This window comes from Uloborus diversus, chromosome 1, assembly GCF_026930045.1.
Source record: "Uloborus diversus isolate 005 chromosome 1, Udiv.v.3.1, whole genome shotgun sequence".
Lineage (NCBI taxonomy): Eukaryota > Metazoa > Arthropoda > Arachnida > Araneae > Uloboridae > Uloborus > Uloborus diversus.
Genome location: NC_072731.1, coordinates 181,615,894 through 181,637,379, shown reverse-complemented (window position 1 = coordinate 181,637,379; position 21,486 = coordinate 181,615,894). Strand labels below are relative to the sequence as shown.

The following is a 21,486-nucleotide window of genomic DNA, read 5'->3' as shown; positions in this document are numbered from 1 at the left end:
TAATGTACTGATTAGTTTGATAATCCTTAAAGTATTCTTGACATTGGTGACAAAACTCAGATGGATTTGAGCTAAGAAACAAATGTTGCTAATTACGGTACTTTCTGATCATTTGGTTAGGAAAATCTAAGGTCCCTATATATACGGCACCTATATATAGGTCAACGCATCAGCTTAAGTTTAGCCATTTTGGATCGGATTTTTGATTGCTGCGCTGCAAGGGTTACTGCAGCAAAGTTTTAGATTTCGCCAAATCTGCCAAAAATAATATTTTATTTAATAAACAATTCACTTGTGCCGCTAATAATTGCTCTCAGTGAACAATCATCAAACGTGATAACTCGCCAGAAAAGACAAATCACTCAAACACACGCTCCAATCCAAAATGGTTGATCTTAAGCTGATGCGTCGGTTTGTATATATAGGGGCCTTAGGAAAACCTAAAGCACTGATCCGGTTACATTGTTCAACAACAACGACACACATTTTGTGTGAACCTTCCAGTGCTTTACTTTAAAATATATTTCAGGACTAAAATCATTGCTTTCAAGAAATGAAGGCTTCATTCTCTCTCTATCTCCACGTTTTACCTATTCTCAATTGATATATAACGGTAGGAAATTTCATTACAAAAAGTAGAGCTGGCTTTCTTATTGTCCTTTGGCAACGGGTTAAATATTTATTTTAGTTCTTGCTCAACAATAGGTTAAAATAAATATTAACCATTTGGGAGATATAACCATCCAATGTTTAAATTGATTAATTAATTAACAAAAACGTTCCAATTCAATCCATCGCACTTCGAAACCATGCTTGCCACAATTTAATTACACACAATAAATTTGATCAAAATCGGTAAAGCCGTTTAAAAGCCTTATGGTGACAAACGTCCGCACAGAAGATTTTTATATACAGTCGGACCTCCATATATCGAACTTCCACATATCGAAATTTTCTATATATCGAAATTCCAGCACGTTTCCATGTTCATTACATAGAAAAATTGTTTCTATATATCGAAAAAATCTCTATATATCGAAAAAAAATTCGAGACATTCGTAGATTTTTTTTTTTTTTTTCACTTTAGACTGTTTGTCTCATGAAAAATGAAGGTTAGGGGAGAATATTATGTTCACTAAAGGTTGCTATGAAATCATATGGAATCTGGGGCTGAGAGGTGTGTAGATATGTCGTTGTTCCGTTCTGGAGTTCTTAAATTCCGTCAAGTTCATTTCAAATCTCATTACCAGTAACACTGTAAAATCAGTTTCAAGTTATCCCTTTTGTCTGTTGATTATCATTTTTAGTCTTTTAACTTCAGTAAAAATCATTCAGCTTAAGTAGATTGTGGTTTTTTCTTTTTCTCTCGATCACATTGTCAAAACGAAAATACCCTAATATTGCGCATCAAGTTGAATTGACGAAAAATGAAGATGTGTGAAAACGCAAAAGTGTAATTTCTGTTAATTTTTCAGTTCTTAACTTTTAATCTGATACTCGTATAAATTAGAAATTGGGTTTCATACACGAAAATGAGCTTTAATTTTAATGTTTTAGGAGATTTTTAGGATAAAAACAGATAGTTTCTATATATCGAAATTTCTATATATCGAATTTTTTCCCGGCAATTTGCTACTTCGATATATGGAGGTCCGACTGTATTAAGATAAAACCTGTAAAGTTAGCCACCCTTGTAAGTCAACCGCTATTTTCAGGTACAGAATTAGATCTATATCATATAATTTAACCTCTATAAGTTGACCACCTGTTTAAGTTGAATACTAAAGTAGTGCACAGCAAGTGGTTAACTTACACAGGTTTCGCTGCAATAACTTTTCATAGGGTTAAAAATGGTTTTGTACCTTCTTAACTCACTATTCTTCGTGTAGTTAGTTAACTTGAAGTAAAACCACAGTACAGTTACCTCAGTAAACTTGTTAATTTTATTCTAGACAACATTAAATTGCATTTACTGAAATGTAACCCAAAATAATTTTTTACAACATTAACATGCAAAGAGATTTCAATGCATAAAAAGTTAGTTATACTATTAATTAAGTACTACTACAGCATAAGCAAATTTTCATTAATTTAGAAATATCCTGTATCAACTTTAAAAACATAAAATCAGAACAAGAACTTTTAAAAATACTTACATTGAAAACAAATAAATAATTATATATACAGTTGTTATGAATTTAGTATTTTCCGAATATGAAGTTCAAAAAAAAAAGAAAAAATTATTGAAATAAAATTTAAAACAAATCACTTTAATGTAGAATAAGTCGAACCAATTTCCAACTTAAAATAAACCAAACACTTACAGGATACAATAGGAGAGAAATCTCAAAACATGGCATGCAATTTTCAGTTTTTTTTTGTATTTATTTTTTTATTTTACGTTATTTTAATTTTTAAAAAAACTTTTAAAATGCAGTTTTTTTTTTCAATTAAAACTGCAAAGTGAAAAGTAAAACATTTCTGTGAATAATCGAAAAAAATTGGATATCAAAAAATAATATAGTAACAGAATTTTTAAAAAAAATACTAAGCACTTTCATAATACAGTAGAACCTCTCTTATCCGAACCTCTATTAACCGAAACTCTCCATTAACCGAAGTCGGTTTCAATTCTCTTTTTTTTTCCTATTATTATCTAAAATTTTCTCTAAACGAACATCCATTTTTAAATTTTTTCTCCCCACATTTCTTTTGCATGTCAGCCGTTTTTTCCAAACTACGAGTGCAGATAAATAGTTTGGAATTCCTTCTCACTAGCTCAATTCTTGATATGAGTATACTCTCCCCTACTTTCAAGCGTTCCTGTTCTAAACAAAAACACATGTCATTTCGAAATTTGGAAGGTCATACTGCCGAGGCCCAGAACAATCAAATGTTATTGCACCGTCTGATTGTAAGCAAGTGCAAAGAATCACCTCTTTTGTAATCTCAAGAGCAGAGAAGTTTTCTTCGCAGCAGAATTTGAAAAGGGGGAGGTCACTCTGTGTCACTTATCTTTTGTGAACCTATTCCAGGAAAAGGGAAAAGAAGGAAAACCCGTTTGCTGTTCTCTGTCGCGTTGGGCTGGGCAGCTGGCCAGAATTCGAAATTTCCCGGAAATTTCGTGCTAATCTGTGGGTTCTCTTTTTCTGCTCCTACATTTTCGATCAGAATTTTCTTGAGTGCTATCAGTGAAGTTGGTAGTTTTGACCTGCCGGGGGATCTGATAGAACTAAAGCATTGTTTTTCTTATTTTTGAAACTCATGTTTTCTTCTTTATGATGGCTTCCATTAAGAGAAAAAGAATCGTATTAACCATACAGGAAAAATATGATATTGTAACGAGACTAGAATCTGGTGAAGCTGTTACAAAACTTGCGAAAGAGTTTCACGTTGGTGTGTCAACCGTGAGTGAAATGAAAAGAAACTCGGAAAAAATTAAAGTGCTTTGCTGAGTTTGATATCACGAAAGGTGCCAAATTCCGAAAAACAATGAAATTAGCCGATCATACAGATTTAGATGCGACTTTGTACAAATGGTTTGTGCAGAAAAGATGAAGGAATCTGGACCAATGATTCAAGAAAAAGGTTTGATTCTCAACTCGAAGCTTGGTGGTTCTGATGACTTCAAAGCCAGTAGTGGCTGGTTAGAGAAATTCAAAATTCGCCATGGTATAAGGCAACTCAATATCGAGGGGGAAAAATTGTCTGGAAATGTCGCAGAAGTTGATTCATTTGTTTCAAAGATTGAAGATTTGATAAGAGATGAGAATTTATCCCCAGATCAAATTTACAACTGCGATGAAACCGGACTGTATTGGAAGGCCCTTCCTGAAAAAACTTTAGCTGCGGCAAATGAAACTTCTGCTCCCGGAAGGAAACGAATGAAAGATTGGGTCACTGTTTTAGCCTGCTCCAACGCATCGGGTTCCCACAAGCTTGAACTAGCTGTTGTTGGGAAAAGTAAGAATCCGAGGTGTTTTAAGAATGTAAACAGATCTGCTCTTCCTGTACACTATTTAAATCAAAAAAATGCTTGGATGGATTCCAATTTGTTTTCCAAGTGGTTTTTTGATATTTTCGTGCCTGCAGTGAAATCTTGGCAAGAAAAAAAACATTTGAATGGAGCGCTTCCGTTATTCGACAACTGTCCAGCTCATCCGGAACATAACTCTTTAAAATCTGGTAACATCCGGTGTTTATTTTTGCCCCCCAATATAACATCTCTGCTGCAGCCTATGGATCAGGGAGTCTTAGAATCTTTAAAACGACGTTACCGAAAGCAGTTTATCAGAAAATTACTTTTTGAAGGAGATTCTGAATCTGGTGCAGTTTCAATAGTTGAGTTTTGGAAAACGATCAACATCAAAGACTGCATTTATATGATCAGTGACGCGTGGGAATCTTTGCCGCAATCGACACTAAGACGAAGTTGGAGAAAACTTTTGCCGAATTCTTCAAGTGGCACAGATGAAAATGCTACTGACATTGCGAAAGATATTGTTACTGAGTTTTCAAGCGTTTTCAGCACAATGAAAGGCTTTGAAAATTGTGGTGATAGAGAAATTACAGATTGGTTGAATTGTGACATGGAAGATGCAGGCTTCCAGTTGCTCAATGATGAGGACTTAATAGCAGAAGTCCGGAATTCTCCAAAAGAAGATGATGAAGATGAGAATGATTCTGGAACAAATAAGATAAGTAACAATGATGCATTTGAGAGTTTTGCAAAAGGTCTTGCTTGGTTGGAACAACAGGAACAGTGTGATTCCTCTGAACTCATGATTTTAAGAAAACTTCGGGATAGAGCTGCACGGCAAAGGACGGCGAAATTGCACCAGATGAAACTTCCATTTAAACCATTGTAAATTTTGTTCCAGAAATAAATTAATTTTCATTTATAATTTTAATTTCTTTAACAGTAAAAATAGCCATAACAGTTGAACGACGACTCTACATATTAAACTAGATGATTATAGATGAATTCTCGATTATCCGAAGTTTTCGATTATCCGAAGTAGGTTCGGTCCCAATTACTTCGGATAATCGAGGTTCTACTGTACACTCAAAAGGACAAAATAACTTTTGTGGGTCAGAAGGGACAATATTCAAGTTTTCTGCAGTTTTCAATTATTCCAAGAAAGTGACTCCACAAAGGAGGAAAAGTGCGGCTAAAGTCAAGTAGAGAATTTCTTATCTAACTTTCTGCCATAAATTTGAGCGTTGAAACATGCATATTTTTCTGGGAAAGTTTGGTTTGAAATGACTTGAGCCGCACTTTTCCACGTTTGAGGAGTCACTTTTTTGGAATAATTGAAAACAACAGGAATACTTAAATATTGTTCTTTCTGAGGCAGAAAAGTTATTTTATTCTTTTGAGTGCATTATGAAAAGTGCTTAGTATTTTTTTTTTTAAATTCTGTTATTTTATTCTTCTTAGTGCAAATGTATTTCAGAAATAGAACAATGTTACCATTACAAAATTTCAAGTCTTTTTTTTTACAGAAATGCTTAATACTAAAAGGGAAAAAAAGCTATATTATATGTGTCTAAAACTTTAAGCATTTGGCACGAAAATAAAACCTTGTTCCTCTTTAGGATTTGTTTGCGTGCTAATTTAATTAGAACCATTTGAATATTAAAGGTTTGCAAAATTAATTCATATTTCACAAGGTACAAGTTCCTCGTGAAAAAGATCCTAATATTTACTTTTACTTAGCCCCGTATTCGATTACCGGCATAGATTAGGATAAAAATCCTAAGAAAGCAATGATAGGGTATAAATTTCAACCTTGCTATGGAGAAGCCTAGATTTAAAATATTTATTATGATTACATGTATGCAGTGAAATAATAGATACTTTTTAGCTAGTATTTATATTAATGAAAAGGGAAAAAATTACTTTTCAATCAGATTCTTGACCATCCTACTCTAGTGGGAAAAATGGGTTATCTCAAACAACTGAAAATTGGACAAGTTTCGTAGAACAAATAGTTCCATCTATTAATGGCATTTAAAATAATTTTATGCAAATACTTTTTCATATTTTGTTTAGTGGCCCATTCATCCTCATGGACCATTCATTACCATTCTCCCTTATAATAAAAGTGCTTAAAAAGAAGACACCAGCTGAGCAACAGAAAACTGTGCTCAAGCCTATTTTTGCTATTTTGGCTAGCAAGCGAATGATTAAACTTCCACAACTTATTCCCAGGGCAGTAGAGAGCTAGCTTCATGTCTAGCTAGACAGAACTGATTTAAAGTTTTTTTTCTTTTACAATAAATATCACATCAAGATCATGTATATGATTACTTACAATTCCATTGTACGGTACGAGTTAAACTTGGGACATGAAAAATCTTCTTCCATAGGATTCCAATCTTTTAATTCTTCATTACTGTACATGAAATGAATTTTTAAAATAAAAAAATAAAAACATACAATCCACTTTTATATATGCATGATATTGAAAAAAAAAATATATTTTTCAAAAATCAAAATAGTAGAAAAGTACAGAAAAGAAAAAGTGTAAAAGTGTATTAGTCAGCAATAGAAGTAAGCTGGTTTGACTCATGCTTTGTGACCACAATTATCATTTTTACACCTAGCTTTCCAATACTATGCTTCAAATTGTACACCTTGAATTTTAGATTGCATTTAACTGTTTCTTTCTGCAATTCAATTCACATAAAGAAATAAAATGAGACACATATCTAATTTTTAAGAGTTGCTCCAAATAGCATATTTTGCTGAATATTTGTTCAAATTTTTTTTAACCAACATTTGAATTGAATGCCATTTTACAATACAAAATACTAATCCATTATGGCAAAAAAATACATTTTTCATTCAATTTCTTATATTTATTCACATTAAGTGTACTTATTAATTTATTGTAAATATTTCCAAAGGCAAAAGTAAATTAATATATTAAATATAATTCGGTTTATCAGGGGTCTGTCCAGGATTTTTAACAGGGCGTTTTTTATAAAAAATTAATTTTGTGAAAAATCTTTTAATTTTGAGAAAAATCAAATAATTTTGCAAAAGATTTTTTTTTTTTTTGTAAAAACCAAATTTCAAAATTTTGAGATGGCGCAAACTGCATCATTGAAACTTTTAGTTGGGAGTTTTCCTGTTTTCTGCTGAGAATAATCATTAATGAGAGTTTTCCTAGTATCTGAGGAGGGGGGAGAAAAGAGAACCAGCATCGTTCTCTGGGAGAGAATTTTCTCAGATGACTTTTCATCCAAAAGCTCACCGCTTTGTATTGAAAAAGGTGTTTCTTGAGTGGGCACAGCGGAGAACTGGCCAGTCCGATTTTAAAAAGATGGGCTTGTAAGTAGTTGTGACCAGTAATGAGATGAAAAGATATAACCTCTTCAACTCTAGGGAGAAGGGAAAGTTGCAGTCTTGTTTGGTCTTCAAGAAGACACGCCCAAGATTTTCCGATGGCAATGTCACGGAGAGATGAAATTCTTTTGAGCCTGATATTGCTCCCAAAATGTCGCTTGCCGTTTCGAAGGGCGATCGGGAGCCAAGGTGGATTTGACATTGAAGACTCTTTAGCCCAACAAGTCAGCTTGCTCGTAGCTTGGTATCCATTGGAGCACAACGTCTTTACTGGTCTCAAGAAGTGAACTAATAATGAGTTTACATTCAAACTCAGTCTCAGTTGGGAAAAGGTTATAGTCTGTGATCGACTGTATTGCAGCTTGGGAGTCAACAAAAATAACAATTTTTTGGTAAGAGATCTCAGTGACAGCCCTAAGGGACATATAAATTGCAAAAACTTCACCATCAAAATTATCTGAGCAGGCACTAAGAGATTCCTTCAGGCTGAAAAATTTGGAAAAAGCGCCAGCCCTACCTGTGGAGGCTGTGGCAGATCCATCGGTATAAATGAGAAGCTAATCTTGAAATGGATACCTTTGATGAATAGTAGCCAGGGCAGAAGCCCTAAACTCAGCCTGTAAAGAAGAATATATCAAAGATATCCTGAAATGTGTTTTTATGACTTCATTCAGAAAAAGTTTCTGAAAAGAGAATCTTAACCTTCCTCCCTTCCTTAACACAATCCCTTAATCGCAGCTCATCAAAGATAATCAAAAATTGTGTTTTCAAAACTAATTTGTAGGAAGAAAAACTTTCCACTTTACCAAAGATAACATAAAATTGACTTCATTTTAGAAAAATAACTTAGGGGAGATAATTTCAACCTTTCCTTCCTGATATTTGACTATAATTGCCTGAAAATGCGAAGTTGGATGTGAGGTGGACGCTGAAACTTGTCTTCGAACCATCTCTAACACCACCTAAAAGTGACTACAACTGCATTTTAAGACTTTAATTTAGAAAAAATTCTGGGGGATATGGCTTGATCCCTTTATATCCGTCCTTCGCCTTGTTCAAAGACAGCATAAATCATTTTAGGACTTGATCCTTCTGCTGGTATCATCTTTTCTTCAAAGCAAATACATTTTATAAATTCACCAACTACATTTTTGGGTAGTTCTCAAAAGGTGGGAGCAAAAAGGTTAATTCTGAGTGATTTAAAATTTTCAAATTTGACATCAATTTTGTTTTTATTGCATAGTATGTACACCTAGAATATCATATATAAACATAAAAAGACAGCAGGTATTTATATAATTTATGAAACAGCAAATTTAATGATTGGTCTGTAGGTAACAGATTTTGGACATAGTTGTCAAGTTGGTAATTTCATTTTGAACATCATCATAATGTAAATTTCACAATTTTTGAACTTTTCCAATAAAAATTTTATCTTTGAAAATTTTTTTAATTTTGCATATAAAAATAAAGATTAATAAAGTACATAATTTTATATACTTGTCTTCAGGTATTAAAAGTTTGTTACGGTTTCCAGAATGCGGAAAAAAAAACCCAGTCCATTTTGCCAGCGCAGGTGATAAAGTAGCCAAAATCGATACAATTGGCGAAAACGGGAATTCCTCGTTGGTAACCCTTTGCTTGTTGCATGCTGTGAGTTGTCGCCAATAAAGGTTTGCTTGGCGATTATTGTGCAAAGAGAAATACCTAAGACACTGAAGAACTGTTTATTAAAAAATTGCTGTTTAGATGTCGATTTACTAGCGTAATTAGCAAACATCTAATCCAAAATATCAGTAAAATAACCAGGGCTCATAGCAAGGTCATAAGAGAGTAGATCAATTTATAATAATGAATAAAAATGGACAGAATTATCACTGTCTAGATCATAACGCAATTTGGACATCTCACATATATAGTTAAGAAAAATGATTTTACTTCAAAGATACTGCATAAAAGCATATGAAAATACTTTAAAACAATTTAAAATTGATTTTGAGGATCAAAAAATACCTTTAAAACATATAAATCATATACTTAGTTCTCAAATAATAGTACTACTGTCCAGATCATAACTTTGACATATATCAAACTTCCAACTTCCGTTTTTTCTAAAGTTGTTTACAAATCAAATAATGTGTCTTCACTTTTGTAATTTGTGGAAAGTATTATCAAAAAACTATTCAGTTTGTGATTCATACCCTTAATTTTTTTTAATACTTCGGAAATAATTTTTTTAAAAAAATGAAGGTACATTTGCTCAGTTGACATTTTGAATGTCCAAAATTCTGCCTTTTAGCAAAGAAAAATATTTTTAAGGGTATTTAAAGAGCATTCTTTCCGTAATTTAAATCAATTCTTGTCTCTATACAGTATTATAATTTTACAAAAATATATTTACGTGAATTAAATAAAAGTTATTTGGTGTTAAAGTTCCAAAGTTTAGGTCTGTGTTTGCTCCCACCTTTTAAGAGCTGCCCTTTTCTAAAATAAACTTTAGTATGAAAAATTGAAGCAAGATGGGTAAGGGCGGCAGCATCAAGTTATTGTCTGACCTCGAAAACTGGCACTGGGCATAGGGGCAGACTAAAACCAATTTTGTTATACCCAGGCTTGGCTCCTGGAGTAGGTGACCTAGGCGGCAAATTTCGAAGTTGAAAATTTTTTAAAGAAAAAGCATGAATATCTGTTTTAGTGCTATAAGATTCAAGGCTTCAATGCCAAAAAAGAATAATTTAGAGTGCATACCAGTGCTGGAATGTGCAAGACATAGTTCGGCATTTAACTAGAAATTCAAATTAATTTTAAAGGCGGCAAATTGCATGATTTAAAAAACTTTTCAAAATATTAATAATGTTTCAGTGCCATAAGATGCACTACTTTAGTGCTAAAAAGGATAATTTAAACTGTCTACCAGTGCTTGGGTATGCAACACCCAGTTTGGAATTTAACTAGAAACGCATTTTAGGCATTTAACTATTATTTTTATCTTATTAATATATTATTTTATATCATTATTATTCAATGGGAGAGGGCGGCATTTGTCAATATCGCCTAGGGCGTCAAAACTACTAGAGTCAGCCTTGGTTGTATCTTGGCTTGCCCGTCCCGAAACTGGCTACACTCATGCTACTGAGCACTTATTGAAAAAAACAATATGGGTGATGGGGTTGGGCAGCTAGTGTTAACGAAATCATCTGAACTGAAATAGCTATTGTTCGATTGTTGGCACGCCTTGCCTCCAAAAATGTACATTTGTCCTCGAGCAAAAGTGGTTGGAAACCCCTGTATAACGTATGTATGGTAGAATGCCAAACATGGCTTTCACCAAGCAAATTTTAAGTTTTTAGAGTATATGAGGGGAAAATATTAACTATGAATATATTGCTAAACTAAATGTTTGAAATTAGCCACGTTATAAAATTTTACAGATGCAGAAATGTTATAATAGAAGTGTTGAAAAGGAAAATACTTCAAGGATGCTTAAATGATGTTTTAAACATTACCTCATTTTGATGATGCTACCTCCACTTTAACAAAAACAATAAGGAAAAAGATGTATCAGGTGTAAATAAGGAAAATTATATGGGGAGAAACCTAAAGTTATAAAAACAAAAATATCAGACATAAAAGTTATAGAAAGGTTAAAAATTACATGAGTAGATTAATTTTAAAATGTAGGCAGAGACTAGGAAAAACTAAAAAGTTCTTTTTTTAATTGTAAAAACATTATTTGAACAGATTAAATTGTAAATCCTCCCCCCCCCCCCACACACACACACAAAAGAAGATTTTGATTACAAACCTTGAATTGCTTAATTTACTTCAGAAAAACATTTTTCATATTCCTAAAATGAGTTAACTTGCTTACAACGAGCGCGAAGGGACCAACCTCAATACAGTAGACTCTATCTGAACACTCCCTAATGGGAATACCCCAATATTCTGAACACATTTTAATGGTTCAGGCAAAATTCCAAAGAATCAACATTGGCTGATCTCTCTGTGTACTCTGAACACCCTACAATAATAACACCCCAGTATTATGAGCATTATTTTTAACACCCTTTAATAATTACCTCTCTATATATACTCAGGGATCGCGCTAAGGATTTCGAATCGTTCGCCAGTAAATTCGCCAAATTTTTAAAGTGTTAGCCAAATTTCAAAAGTTTTAGTCAAAGACTAACTTTTACTCATTTTAAATGTATTTTTGTCTGCAGAAATATTTAACCAGAAAGTGAAGTATGACTTAATTTTTGAGGATAAGGACAGGGTATATCCAGGAATTTTTGCCCGTTTTTAGGAATTTGGTGATAAAAAAAATGCAAATTAAGTAGTTTTTCCACAAAACATACGTAATTTTTCGAAGGAAAAAATGGCTAAACATAGGCGGATTTATGGGGGGCATAGGGGGGCAATGCCCCCCAGTTTTGGGAGGACTTTATGTAGTAACAACACATCTTCCAAAAATTAAAAAAATATATACATTTTTTTCCTTTTTGAATAGTTCAGAAGGGCATATGTGGATTTATAGGGGGGCATAGGGGCAATGTCCCCCCAGTTTTGGGAGGACTTTATGAAGTAACAACACATCTTCCAAAATTTTAAAACAGAAAAAACATGACTTTTTCTTTTTTGAATAGTTCAATGAAAATGAAGAGAAAAGCAAATGTCCTTTTCTGATGGGAGAAAAGAAAAGGAAAAAAAAAAGAATGAACATTAAATACAAATAGTACAGCTGTCACTGGGGTGCTGAAAATGTGTCTAAATTCACTATTTTAGACTGAAAACCATTTGGGCAAGTATATGGATGAAAATATAGGCTAAACGAGCTATACATTAAGCTGCAACATTTATAATAATTGACGATTATTTTAACAAATTAGAACCTAAAGCAAAGGGGAAAAGCTCCCCCCTCCCCCATTTGTGCTACTCGTTATGATTTGTGTCCACATTCCAAGTATTACTTGTGCATAATATTTATGTTCTTAGTATATTAATTGACCTTTTGGGAAATTCTAAAAAACATAAGTTTTTTTCCCTTCTCTCTCTCTTTTTTAAGAGAGAGAGAATAAATACTATCGGAAACTGAATAAATTTCAGTTAGCTGAGTATTCTGATTCAATGAATCTTTTTATTTAGAGGGAGAGTACAATATTACTTACTTTATAAATACTGTTTAAAAAGTAAGGTAAGTCATAATCATCTAAGTGAGTCAGTCCTTGTCATTATTGAAATCTAAATAATTGAGTCATCAAAAGTTTTGGAAAACTTTACTGGAATTTTATAAAAGTCTATAAAAACCTAACAAATAGTGGAAATATCGTAAAAATCCTTTAACCGTAAAAACTGACGAATTTTCATAAAAATTACAAAAAAATCAAACAAAAATTAACAGGTTAGAGTGAATTACAAACAGGGTCGAATTTGCCTATAAGATAAACAAGCTGTTGCTTAGGGCCCCTGCTTTGAAGTGGGTCCCTAACTCCCAAAAAAAATTCATGATTCCTTAAAAAATGGAAATTGCTTGAAAAAACTAATTTCATTTTTAAGTGCTTGAAAACCTTGAATATTTCGAAACGTGTGGCTACAAACCTTAAATTTTAAAATTTCTAACAAATGGTAGAGGGGGAGGAATGCCAACATATGTCAAATTCAGCTCGTTGCAACATCCTGTATTAAAAATGTAAAAATCATGGTTCTCACGTTTGTAACCTATTATTTGAAATAAATTTTTGTGACTCACATATTTCATATCTTGCTATTTATTCAATCCCGAATGCAGTAATTTGGAAATTCTTTTGTATTGATTGCTTGTATCTTACTTCTCCTGCATATTGTCTATCTGTTAGCACGTAAAAAAAATATACACACTGCTTCTATTTTTTTTCGTTTTCTGCCCCACTTGCAACTGAAGAAAAGTTGTCAGTTAGTTTATGAAAGTTAGAACAGGACTGCAAAAATTTACAATCTAGTACTAAAATACCAGAGACTGGAAAGTACAAATGAAGTGCGTTAAATAATTTTATTTATTCTAGACTCCTTGAAAATAATTAGATAAGTCTTTGAAAATCCTAAGCAAAGTAGGCTCCAATTACTTCTACTGCATATTGTTAACCTGTTTAGCCAGGAAAAAAAATGATCACTACCTCTATTCCTTTTCGCTTTCTGCGCTACTTATAGTTAAAAAAAGGTTGTTGTGATGAGAAATTTAATTTATTCTTCCTTTCAAACTTAAAATGGCTGTTTCTTACAAAGTTTGAACAATACTGTACAACTGTATAATCTAGTTATCAATTTCTATGTATATCCAATCAACCTTTATAAGGCTTCAAAATGCAGGATTTGATATCCATTTTACAAAATTTTCTCTGGGGGAGAAACCCATGGCCCCCTAAAATTAGAGATATTCTATTTCCCACTTAAAAGGGAGCCCTGCGTCACTCTCGATACCAGCTCCCTCTCTTAAGGTCAATTCAAAAAGGACAGCATGAAAACACATTAATGAAAATGACACACAAAAAAGTAAAGCATGGTTTTATGCATCACAGGAAACAGACAAAAACATAGGAGTGGGGGGCAATAAAAATGTTGCTAAAAAAAAATCCTGCCCCCCCCCCCATTAACTCAGTCCTAAATCTGCCTATGTGGCTAAAAACAACTTTAAGTGATATTTATCATTCTTTGTAAATTTGAGAGTAGAAATAAAAGCTTTTAACGAAGTAAAGACTGCATTCCTATCTTACTCCGATGTTTCAGACATCGAACACAATGAAACAAACGCGCCATTCAACAAGGCATCCGCCAACATTCTACTTGGTAGAGCCATGCTGGGGACTCGATATCCAATCAGCGAGAGGCGCAAGTACAGTGACGCAAAGAGGCGAGAGGCAAACGTCATCCTTCCTCCGATCGGGTCTCGCTCCGATCCGATGCTAACGCGCGTGCGCGCACCTCAATCTGCTCGGAGTGTTCCGAGGATAAAACAACTTTCAGTGATTGCTAGTCTGGGAGTTTTGTGAAAGGTTCGTTTTTAGGGGTCGGAATTTTATGAAGGGTGTCCGGTTTTAGGGGTCCAAATTTTATGAACGGGCTTTTTTTATCTAGATTGACTTCTGAAAGGAGATTTTTTTCCTCTGTGTATATTTTAGAGAATTTTCTGTTCGCCAATAAATTCGCCAAATTCGAATTTTGTTCGCCGATTTTACGATTTTATCGTATTTGGCGCATTGGCGAATGCTTAACGCGGTCCCTGTATACTGAACATGTCCACAATCAGTACTCTGGAATTTCCATGAATCAATTTGGAAAACTTGATATACTTTCAAAATTTTATCAATGATCGAAGAGCATTGGGAAGATGAATAGAAGACGAAAAATTATTTTTGCGAATATTTCAGCATTCCAAACAATCATTCAGCTGAGAAAAATGAGCGAGAAGTTTGCGACTGAACTGTGTTTCACAAATCCAACCATTACATCAAGTAGTATTCAAGACCTTTAAGGTATGATTACCTACGACCAATATGCAGATGGAAACTTTTTTGCTTAAACAATCAGATGATAACACATACCTTGCACAAGTACACATAGAGCAAAAACAAAATAAAATTACTTTTTTTACAAGTGTTGTATCGATATGTTTTATAGTTTAATGTTACATAAAACTTTTTAAATTAAGAAAGAAAGAAATGCAAGAGTTTAGGTAATACTTAATTAGACATAGCACCTACCACCAATCAAAAATTCAGCACCTTTATCTCACTTGGCAAAGTACTGAACAGTCCATTAACGTAACAGAATACATATGAATGCATTTCAAGTTTACCTTATAATAAAAACCCCCATAATCTGAACACTTTTGTTCGGTCCCATGAGTGTTCAGAATATAGAATCCACTGTATGTTCTTGTAACTAAAACCAAGGTTGGCAAGCTTTTGTAACACAAGCTTTAATCATGGTTTTAACTTTCACGTCAAAAACTCAATGTCCACAAGCCTTTTTTGGAAGTTACATTACAAAGCATGATGCTTAAAAAACTTTAAACAAAACTTCAGAGTCTACAGAAGGGTCATTCCATGTCAAATCAACCAAAAAAAAAATTATTTTCAAATTTACCATCTCAGATTTTCATGAAAATTTCAGGGATTATACTGTTTGACATTCTAAATTCAGATTTTTTTTTTTAAAAATCTATCTTTTTTGGTTAATGAGTTATTAATTTTTTTAATGTGTAAAAACTCACGTTTTTTTACTCATCTGTTGTGCTTAAAAATGCTACAATTTTAGTTCTATAGGGTCAATACAGTTGGTTAACAGCTCATTTTAAAGAGAATTGCATGAGCTTCAATTTGACATACAACTTGCATATTTCTCTTAAATTTTTAATATTTTTTTAATTTTAAAATTTAAATTTTTTTAAAGTTAGTGTTTTTCAAAAATTCTGAAAAAATATATGTTTTTTAATATGTTTTAATAAATACATCCTAAAAATTTCAGAGTGGGGACATGATGGGATCAGCAGTTTAAACAAATAATGCAATGGTGCTACTTAGCATTTTTGTTTAAAAATTAAAAAAACAATAAATAAATAAAAAATACTTCTTTAAATGCACAAAACTATTTTTAACAATTTAAATTTATTTCAAAATATACATGTTTTAGTTTTTTTTAATAATATTATAAACATTTTGTGGTAAAACTATAAATAGTTCAATTAATTAAAAAACCTTTAAATTTCAAAAAAATCTTAAATTTTGATCATCTTTTATTCTTTTGAAGTTCAGTAAACAGAACTAGCACAGAAACTTCGAGGATGTAATTTTGCCCAACAGCAAAAAGTTTCGTAGCTGTCTGCGACAGGCTTTTAGAACTTCATAATCTGTCTGCAAAATTTGCGCCAAAAATGAGACGACAGCGCCAGATTCTTCATTATCGAAATATCCCTTGAAGAAATTTGATGCTTGCTTCAGAGAAGCCTTCCTTCAAAATTATCATTACAATTACTATTAATGTTACTGTTGTATGGCACCAAACTTTCATAACAATGGGTTTCATATTTAATCTAATAGGGAAATTGCATGAAATTTATTGTTTTTTGCCCATAACTTTTCTTCTAAAGGACAAATATGGTCAAACAAAGTAATGGGACCTAAGTTGAGCCATCCCCTATCCATTAAAAAAAGAATTATCAAAATAGGTTCACTAGGTGAGACGCTGTGAGTGGACAAACAAAAAAAAAACATACATATGGTATGAACTGATAACCGCCTCCTTTTTGAAGTCGGTTAAAAAGTATAAAAGCGGTAAATAAAAGTGTTGATGAAAGTACTGCTAACGATGTGATAAAACAAACAAGCAAAATTATTCACAATGTTTGGCACTATACGTTACTTATCGCTTGCATCACAGAAGTGTGCTTTTTTTAAACTGAAATGTGCGTAATTTTGAATTCAGATTTGCTTTTCAATAACAATCTGAAAAAGATCCGTTTTGCTTTGGTTTATACGTGCAGTGAACACTCATGTATGTGTGCGTCATGACATAACTTAAATCTTTCCCTCCCTCCCTGCGTAGCGGTTCGTGCACATAAATGTTGCGGGAGTGCCGAGAGTTGTGGACGTTTTAATTCTTTTTTGCAGACAAAACTGTCCGCAATTAAGTTTCGTTGTCCGCGACAATGTCGCCATGTAGCCGTGTTGTCACGACGTTTCTGCCACTGGGTAATTTTGAAATGTATTAACACAAAGTAGAATTCGATACATAAAAATACCTTGTGGCAGATAAGTCTTTCATCTCCTCAGTTTGGAAAGTAGCTTTTTACTCACCTTTGAACTTTCAGATTCTGAGAGATTGTAAATCCTTCCAGTTTGTGTTGTAGGGTCAACTTTGGTTAGTATTTCCGTTTTATTTACAACCAATACATCAGGAATATGAGGGTACTTAAAGGCAGGGGTGCAGAAAATGTTTTTAACACCAACATTTCCCCCAAACTGTATGAAAATTTCCCCAAAATTTTACAATATGCTATATGTTTCAGATAAAAATTCATTCCTATTACTATAGGTAGAGATAGTTTTGGGGGGAAAAAAAGCAATTGCATCTTTAAAACTAATAGAATGAACTAGTAGCCTTAGAACTCGGTATCTAAAATGCAAATTAAGTAAATGCATGTAAGTTTTAATTAAAATATCTTATCTACATTTATTTTAAATGTAAATTATTATCCAACAAATAGTTGATGAAAATATAAAGAGTGGTGATGCAAAAGGAAATGCATTCAAAATACACTTGCAGAAAAAAAAAATTGGATTTTTCTTTTTTTTTAAATCGAATCTGTAAAATTTTCCCCAGATGGTTCAAATTTCCCCTGATCCTAGATCGCCGGATCGGACATATTCTGCACCCGTGCTTAAAGGATGGAGAAGGTCCATGAGGTTATAAAAAACTTACTTTAACCTCCTCATTTTCAATTCCTAAAATACAACCTAGCCACCATTCCTTCTCATATACACGTTATAGAACCAACTATATCATTCAAGTCCAAATCATCAGCATCATCATCATGTTTGCTTACTATCTCTTCTTTTGTGTGGTGTGGAAAAGAGTAATATTTAACGAAAACTGTGCTTTTGTTTTTTTGTCTGTAATTGTGGAACTATTGAGTTCCTTTCACTGTTATGGCTTCTTCAAACCTTGTTTTCAGAAATGCTAATTCTTTTTCGTAATCTTTTTCTGTTGAATATATGAAATCGATATTTTTAATATTCTCTTTAGATCATATAATTGAGGGGGGGTCATAATCTGTTCATTATGGACCATACGAGACTTGCTTGTGCAGTTAATCGCTTAACTGTGCCGCTTATACCATCACAAGCATTTTTCCCATGGTATGATGCAAAAAAATTCCATTCTGCTTCAATAGAAAAATGTGCAGTATGGTGACAGAGGTTTACAAAATTCGATTTATTTTTGTACTGGGATGTAGCTCCATCTGAGAAATAATGAATTTTGTCTACTCTTTGCAACAATTTTTGCTTTAAGTATGCTATCATAAGCCTCCGGACAGGCCCGATCCTAGGGTGTCGGCCGCCACTGTGCAAAGACCTAGTGTGCCGCCCCCCCAAGAGTAATTTGCATATTTTGACTCATCTTTAACGTCCATATAAATCTTTCTTTAAATTTCTATACCAAGTTCAAATTTAAAAAAAGGAAAGAAAAAAAAACAGAAGAATGATGAACTTATAAAAAGGAAGAAAAGTTTTATAGTAAGAAACTCCTTAGGTACAATTTATATCTTTGAAGCAAGTAATAGATACCAAAATTTACTAATCGTAAAAACGCATTTTATAGTCTGTCGTCGGTGACATCAGAGGAAGGACGGAAGATTGGGAAGCGGGGGGGGGGGGGGGGGGGTCAGAGGAGGGGGGATTACTCCGAAAAAATTATCGAAATTGGCGTATGAAAAATAGTCTTAGGTTATCTTTGGTTGTGTTCGGTTGCAACGACAAAAGAGTCGGGTATACTCAAGGTGCAATGGAGAAATTTTCGAAATTGATGTCAAATATCGCAATTTTAGGAACTTTTTCGAGACTTCAGGAGATAGTAATGTTGATGTTCTTTCCTAAAATTCTTTCCGAATAGAAATCAATTTGAAGCTATTTTTTGTGACCGTAGCGTAGGAAAAATCGGCGCTCTTCCCGAAAATTTTCCGAAACTGAAGTTTTAAACTAGCAGCTTTGGGTTACCTTTGTTGACGTTGCTAGACGGAGGGAGATTCAATCGTCTCCCATCGAAGGTTTTCGAAATTGAAATTTAAAACGCAAATTTAGGCTGTCTTTGGTGATAGTAGGGGATCTGGCGACTTTCCTCCGGTAATTTCTCGGCATTATTGTTTAAAAAACCTATTTTGGGCTATGTTTGAAAACGATAGGGGAAACGTGAAAATACTCCGAAACGAAATATTTTTCAGAACTAAAATCCATTATAGGCTATTTTTTAGAAGGAAGGGTTTTGAGGCTCCAAGCGGATGTTTCTAAAAGCGCAATTTTATACTATCTTTGATGATGTTAACGATACTGGGAAGCTTCGGCGGATCTTACGGATATTTTTCGATATTAATATCTGAAAAATACAACTATAGACTTTTGTCCACCTCACCTCGACGATTGATAGGTATGCATTAGCGCGGTAAAAGGATACATAAGCCAAGCAGTTCTCCTCCGGAATTTTTTAGAAATTGAAGTCCCAAAAACGTATTTTTGGCATTGTTTGATAACGATGGGACTAAGAGCAGGCGGGGGTTCAGTGTGCTCTCACGAACTGTTTTTAGAAACTGAAGTCTATTTCAGGCTAGTTTAGGCAGAAAGGGTTCTGTGGCTGCACAGAACCGTCTAAAAACGAAATTTTGAGGTATAGTGATATTGGAGAAAAGGGGGATCCGGGGTCCTTCCCCGAAAGTTTTTGAAAGTAATGTCTGAAAAACGCTATTTTAGTTTGTTTTTCAATAAATTAAGTGAGAGGGGGTGGGATTATGGGCTTCTCTAAAGACGCTAACTGAGACTGTCTTTGGTAGTAATTGCAAAAAATCCATCGCAGAAATTTCGAAAAAGAAATCCAAAAAATGTCATTAAGCAATTTTTGATGACATTAGAAAAGGCTGTCCTTTAAAAACACATTTTAGATTTCAGAGCCAACATTTTTAGGCTATGTTTGATTAAGTTAAGGTGGAAGGGGTGAATCAGAGACTTAATTGGGTCCTTAAGATCGGTGGTTCAACCAGTGAAATGTTCCGAAATTGAAGTCCTAGAAACGCAATTTTAAGCCTTCTTTAGTCCCGTCAAGGAGGTCATGGCATCCTTTTGGCTCTTCGTTTAAACTTGCTCTGTCCTCCTACCTGATCTCAAACCGGGCAGTTCATTCGGGATTTTAATTAGAAAAAATTGCCGTCAAGTGGGAAAATTACAAAATTTTAGTTCGTCATTCATATATGTTTGACACTCAAAGGAGTCGCAATTTTCCACTTTCTTTTCACGCATCCACGATTATTCAACACAGATTTTGTTGTTTGAAATGCTTATGATGAGAGTATCCAATCAGTATAGCTTTTTTTTTTATATAAGTAAAAAATGTCTTCGTTGTTGAGGTCTATAAAAGCTTGGAGGGTAAACATTAGTGGCCGCCCTCGGTGCCCCTTTTAGAAGGCACCCTTTCATGCTTCAGGAGGGGGCCATTTCCCTCATTTCCCCTCCCCTGTATCCTTGCCTGATTACCGGTTTTGTCACAAATTTTGCAACCAAATGAAGCATGTGTGTAAAGAGTAAATATTAATGGACAATGAACCAACACAATGTTACCAAACGTTCTATTTTTCCTAAACTGTGCTATATGCTGTCGGGAAATCGACACTTACTTTGATAATTGAACATTTAAAATTCAGCATATTTATTCGACTTATTATAAGTTATCTTGTGAGAAATTCTTGAGGAATTTTTCTTGATTATAAGAACTACATGATGCAGCCTGCGGCCGCCCCTTGCTTTGGCCGCCCTTGTGCGGTGCACACTCTGCACACCTGCTAGGATCGGCCCTGCCTCCGGAACAAATGCACAGCAACTGTATCATGGGACATGCAATCAGAGATAACAGCTAAATTCAGGTGCTGTAACATGGCATTTTCCATGTAGTATACAACAAAAGGATGTATCGTTGCTTGTGCATTGTTCCAGTGGAATCCTTGTGCAGCATCTTGTAGAATGAAATAGTTCTCAGCAAAATCACAAAATAGATTGATTTTCAACCAGATTTTTTTTTCATATATCTAAGATAAGCAGATTGTTTGCTAGCAATAAAAGAATGTTTCAGCAGTTTGGGTAAGCTATCAAACAAACAATTTAAGAAATCATCAGTTTGTTTTGTTATTGCTTCAAGTGCAGTCCTATTATCAATTTGCATCCACTGCTTGTATGTTACAGTATCAATGCTGTTTTGCTCAAACGAATCTTCAAAAAGATATTTCAAATTATTAGTATCTGGACAGTTGTTACATTGACGGAAATAACACTTGTCTGTAGGAATTTCGCAAATCATTAAATTAAGTAAGTCTTTATAAGTTTTGATTGGTTTGTCCT

The 21,486-nt window shown here is 33.6% G+C and overlaps 2 protein-coding genes across 2 annotated transcripts in view; one reads left to right on the top strand and one right to left on the bottom strand.

The window, feature by feature from the left end:
* Positions 1-3,536: 3,536 nt before the first annotated feature.
* On the top strand, positions 3,537-4,868 carry LOC129217498 (jerky protein homolog-like). The gene is made up of 2 exons (XM_054851812.1): positions 3,537-3,963; positions 4,573-4,868. Exons 1-2 carry the CDS (start codon positions 3,537-3,539, stop codon positions 4,866-4,868), a joined length of 723 nt encoding a protein of 240 aa, XP_054707787.1.
* Positions 4,869-7,566: 2,698 nt separating this feature from the next.
* Positions 7,567-21,486, bottom strand: part of LOC129217491 (phospholipid-transporting ATPase ABCA3-like) — a 161,855-nt gene continuing 147,935 nt past the window's right edge. Inside the window, exons 23-24 of the mRNA XM_054851803.1 lie at positions 7,931-7,971; positions 7,567-7,768 (exon numbers count right to left, since the gene is read on the bottom strand). Coding sequence (XP_054707778.1) covers positions 7,567-7,768; positions 7,931-7,971 — 243 coding nt within the window. The remainder of the gene's footprint in view (positions 7,769-7,930; positions 7,972-21,486) is intronic.